General features: G+C 46.3%; 1 protein-coding gene across 1 annotated transcript; it reads left to right on the forward strand.

The window, feature by feature from the left end:
- Window positions 1-2,466: 2,466 nt before the first annotated feature.
- LOC119316287 (gamma-glutamyl peptidase 5-like) lies at window positions 2,467-4,169 on the forward strand. Its single transcript, XM_037590586.1, has 2 exons — window positions 2,467-3,078; window positions 3,480-4,169. The coding sequence occupies exons 1-2, from the start codon at window positions 2,578-2,580 to the stop codon at window positions 3,858-3,860; spliced, it is 882 nt and encodes a 293-aa protein (XP_037446483.1). The 5' UTR covers window positions 2,467-2,577; the 3' UTR covers window positions 3,861-4,169.
- Window positions 4,170-5,473: the final 1,304 nt, after the last annotated feature.

The following is a 5,473-nucleotide window of genomic DNA, read 5'->3' on the forward strand; positions in this document are numbered from 1 at the left end:
GCCCTCCCCTTGTGGCCGCCTTGTGGCTCTTCCGACTTGATTTCCAAGAAAAATCATCGCGAAGGTTTTATTTCGTTTGGACTCCGTTTGGTATTCCTTTTCTGCGAAACTGAAAAAAAGAAAAAACTGGCATTGGGCTCTAGGTTAATAGGTTAGTCCAAAAATAATATAAAATAACATATTAATGCATATAAAACATCCAAAACCGATAATATAATAGTATGGAACAATAAAAAATTATAGATACGTTGGAGACGTATCAGTTCGCATGCTCTTCGTTGAAGCCGCCTCTATCATCATCACTACTTGTCTGGCTATCGACACCTCGCTAGCCGAATACTATAGGAGGAATATCAGAGGACATGTGTCCCATACCGCCTTGTCTGCAGTCACTATTGCACCACCTTTGATCCAACAGCAACATGCAGAACATGACACCTCTGCTAGAGCTACCATGCAACACCTGCCGGCTACACGCATGACTTGACATCTCCGCATGAGACCCATAAAATAAATTTGTTCATAAAATGCCTAAAATATAGCAAATAACGAAACCTATAAAATTTAAATCAGTTTCCATACAATACCATAAAACATAATAGATAATACACTATAAAAACAAAAAGGGTTAATTATATAAATGCCACTCCAATTATGACGATTCATAAAAATGCCACTGTAATTTTCAAAGTTTGAAAATGCCACTGCAATTTTTGCAATCTTTGAGAAACGCCACTCCAGATTTCGAAAAATGCCACTAGAAATGGCATGAAATGGCATTTTTCAAAGTTTGAAAATTGCAGTGGCATTTTTCGGAATCGCCAGATTTGGAGTGGCATTTATCAAATTAACCCAAACAAAAAATATACACCACCACCAAAAAAGTACTAAAATATTATACCAATGGCATACAGCCCTAAGGAACCACCACTAATGAGGCTTGCCCCACAGCTAGTTGGGTCAAATTGGGGCCCATATTACTAGTAGCAGTTCATGAAAAGAGTTCGGGCTGCTGCTATTTATATACCAATGGCCGTCGCGAGTAAGTACTCGCCCTTGGTGAGTTTGGCCCATGGGCAATCTAGGACCATATTATGAGTGGTGGATGCTCCTGTCCGCCCCCCACTAGTATCTTACAAGATTACCAGTGGCAAGACACCCTGCCCGCCACTAGTGAGAGAGCTCCCGTATAAGCAATTTCTCAGTAGTCTTGGACGAAATCCTACTTTGTCCCCACATAAATACAGCTATTAGGGCTTGTTTAGATTTAGTTGTTTAGTTAAAAGTTATCCATAGTTGCAACTTCATATATTTCGTTTATGTCCAAGACCAAACTTTCATCAATAATTCTTACTTGTTACCTGTTCTTCGATTCCTTGCATGGATTAGACCTTCGTGGTCAGGTTGATCATTCTTCATATGGTCAATAACCTTTCGAAGTTGATTTAGCGGTTGTTAAGGCGCAACGGCGTTGCACGTCATAGCGGATCGTCAAAGTCGGCTTCACAAAAATCGATAACTATCATCTCATCAAAAGATCAGGACACCATAGTCCCTATTATCTTGCATACCTGGTGGCTTCTACTTGACCTTTAGTTTCACCTTCTTCATACAATTCTCTTCTTCGGACGAAGGCAGGTCCATCGCCACATCTACTGTGCACTTCACTGGCTGCATCGTGCGGTCATGTTCACCATGCTTTCTTGCGTTTCGTTCCGATCACATAGCCCAAGCCCCACATAAAATGACACAAACCTTTCAAAAAATGACACAGACTTGGTCCTCCTTCTGCCCGCTACCGTCAATCATGTCCATCGCCCAAGAAGTCGTCGATTGGGTGTAGGCGTGGACCCTTGACTGATGTTGCTTGAGTGATTCCCGCGGGGAGCTGCCAAAGCTACAGAGTCCCACCGAGCTATATGCCTCGTGTTTTGCCATTTCCGTGTCAATCACACGCGCCGGCCTCGCGCGCGACGTCGACGTGATTACGCACCCATAGTTACCACTAGCACTAAACTAATGGCCAGTGGGCAGATTTATTGATCCTCTTCGTATTTAGTAATATTAAATTTTAACCATGAATTTAACTAACAAATAATAATGCTTGTCATTAAAAATTATGTCACTGGAAACCATGTTCAAATATGAATCCAACTATATAATTTTTGGACATGCATTAATATTTTGTTAGTTAAATTATGATTAAAAATTAACAGAAATTATGAAGAGAAACTAATAAACTAGGACAGAGGTGGTAGCCACTATGATGCGGTTTCGAGTCGATTCGCTAGCTCGATCGTTGCCCATCTCGATCGACGGCGAGCATCTGTACAATATTCAATAACGAGGCATCGCCACCACGTTTTCCATAAGCGATCGCGACGCGAACCCAATTCCACGTTCGTGGCTCAGCCACACCGTGTCTTCCGCCTCCATAAATAGCACCGCAACAGAGCACACTGGCAGAGTGGCAGTGGCAGGTATACCTACACTTGTAGCCTCAGTTATCTTGCCAGTGCCAGCTGAGCTAGCTATATAGCTCCGTCGCTTGCTTCCGAGTTCCGACAGCTCGCTCCGATGACGGTGGCGGCGGCGGGCGCGGGCAGGCGTTACGCGCTGTTGCTGGCGGTGAACGACTCGGACTACGCCAGGAAGGCGCACGGCGGGTACCGGAACGTGTTCTTCCGCGCCCTCCGCTCCGGCGAACCCGACGAGGCGTGGGACTGCTACCGCGTAATCGACGGCGAGTTCCCGGCAGCAGAGGATCTGGGCCTGTACGACGGCTTCGTGGTGAGCGGCAGCCCGCACGATGCCCACGGCGACGGCGCCCCGTGCTGGGTCCGCCGCCTCTGCCTCCTCCTCCGGACCGTCCACGCCATGGGGAAGCGCGTCCTCGGCGTCTGCTTCGGCCACCAGGCCCTGTGCCGCGCGCTGGGCGGGAGGGTCGGGAGGTCGCCCAGCGGCTGGGACGTCGGGGTGAAGGAGGTGACCTTCGTGGATGATTTGGAATGGCCCTTCGAGTTCTTGCCCGTGGAGCCACCCCGGAACGCCTCCATCATCGAGGTTCACCAAGACGAGGTATATTTTCCGTAGTTAATTAGCTGCTAGTAGTAGCCGTCGGCGCTTAAACGCTCAATTGTTTTCTTGAAATATCCTGCCGTACCAATGCGCAGTTGATATTTTGGCAAAATGTCACTTGCACGTGACAACTGACGGTGCTCGTCGAGCTATTTCGTAATTAAAAGTTGTCATGCATGCATGTAGCTGTAGGCCGCTGTGTCATCTAATCATATTTTTCACCAACTCGTTGGGATTTGACTTTTGACGTGTTACTCAATAAACCATGCCACTTGCAAATATAGTACCCTATGATGTTGCATTTCTTCAGCTAGCCCGCTCCAGTATGTTCGTAAGTTTACTTATCTTGATGAGGTTGAATGTCTTAATCAATTATGGGTGCGCTTGCTTGATTGATATAGGTGTGGGAGGTACCGCCCGGTGGCAAGGTGCTGGCCTACTCCGACAAGACGCGCGTGGAGATGTTCGCCGTCGGCGACAACGCCCTCGGCATCCAGGGCCACCCGGAGTACACCAACGACATCCTGCTCAACCTCACCAACCGCCTCGTCAACAACAGCACCATCGACGGGTGCGTGGGCGAGGACGCGCGGAGGACGGCGGAGAGCGGCGAGCCGGACCGCGAGTTCTGGACGGGGCTCTGCAAGGCCTTCCTGAGGGGGTCAGGGTGCACCGGCGGCGGCGGCGCCCCCAGGCCGCCGCCGCAGGGACCGGCGCCGGAGCTTAGCTGCAGCCACCACGTCGCTCACTTCCCTGCCACCGCCTCCCCCATTGGCTTGTAGCGCTTTGCAAATGCGCGGACCGGCTGTTGTTAGTTCGGCGCATGCATGTGCTCGCTAGCTGCAGTAGTATAATGGTACGGCTGCATGCATGCACGTACGATCGGTGAAGCGTTTGTGTCAGCAACTATACGAGTGGCTGATTTTTTTCGCATGTGCTGCGTTGCACACAGCATGTCTTGTAGTTGTATGGTTGGATAACGGACATAAGGTCTGACGAATGCCAATTATCCACGGGATATATGTGTGTATTTGAGTTGGTTTTGAGAAGTGGCAAAATACTTGCCACAATTAAGAAGAGAGTTTCACAGACCGAAGGCGAGAACAAAACAATACAAAAGCCATCCTAAAAAACCAATACAAAAGCCTACTCTCCCGTGAACAAACCTGTGGTTTTGATGATTAGAGGGACAGTGTTACCCCGGCATATCAGAATTTAAGTCTTGATGCTCGCATTATTCCTGAATCTATTTCAAAGTTTTCGGCGATGTGATAATATGACGGCTCAGTCTCTCAAATGTGCTCATAGGGGTAAAATGTGTGTATGCATCATAGGATAAGTGAGTGAGTGTATGCGCCTATATATGAGCGCTTAAGTATGTACTGTGTTAAAAAAAAAAGCCTACTCTCCCAACATATAGTTACCCAAATGTTTAGCCCTTGCCCTGCCTCGTTTCGTATACGGGCCAAGATGATGGTGGGTGATGACGATTTGTCTATGAACACTAGCGAGTTTCTCTTCTACCAAATCTACCACGAAACGAGCATGGTGAGAGGGTGCGCCTATCCTGCCCATGGTGCAGTAAATGATCCCAAAAAGATTTGACGTCACTCAAGTTGCTCCACGCTAACAGTTCAAAAAAAAAGGGTGCAGGCTCAAGCAATCTGTCAAGTGCCATAGCCTTAAGAAATAGGAGATGTATAAACTAAAGGATACTCCGCGCTTTAATGCGGGAAGCGGTTGATAAAAATTTAGATTGATAATATCATAATTAATTTTTAAAATATGTATGACTTACTATATTTAATTATGTATATTTATAACAATATTTATTGAATACAAACAAAATAATTGAATGGAAAACGTTTTTCCATGCATGGTTGAATGTTGTGGTGGGTCTTTTTCCAATGCATGTGTGTTGAGATGGGACTTATTCATAATTAGGCTAGCCATAGTGAAGAGTAAGTTTAAGAGTAACATGTACACATTATCCTGCCTATGTTACCACCATACACATTATCATAGTGGATAGTAATATAAGTGTGGTATCATGCAATCAGTTTATAGACTCATACTACCTTTATCCGGGATTATATCCCGTCGACCGCATCGGCATGATCAAGGCAGAGCAGACGCGCATGCAAAATCTTTTGTTCCCGATACTATTAATTAGAACATGCAGCTGCTCGCTTTTAGAGCACTGCTTCACACATCACATTTTTCACACGAAATACAGATGACATGTTAAATCCTATCATCCAAAGCCAAGGCTAAACAACTTCAGCCAGTTGGATTGGGCATCATTCTAGTATCGTTCACCAAAGCATCGTGTGCGAAGTACTTTCGCGATTTTATGTTGATTTGATGTGCATTGGTCCGTCTTTTTCACGTGCAA

This window comes from Triticum dicoccoides, chromosome 6A, assembly GCF_002162155.2.
Source record: "Triticum dicoccoides isolate Atlit2015 ecotype Zavitan chromosome 6A, WEW_v2.0, whole genome shotgun sequence".
NCBI lineage: Eukaryota > Viridiplantae > Streptophyta > Magnoliopsida > Poales > Poaceae > Triticum > Triticum dicoccoides.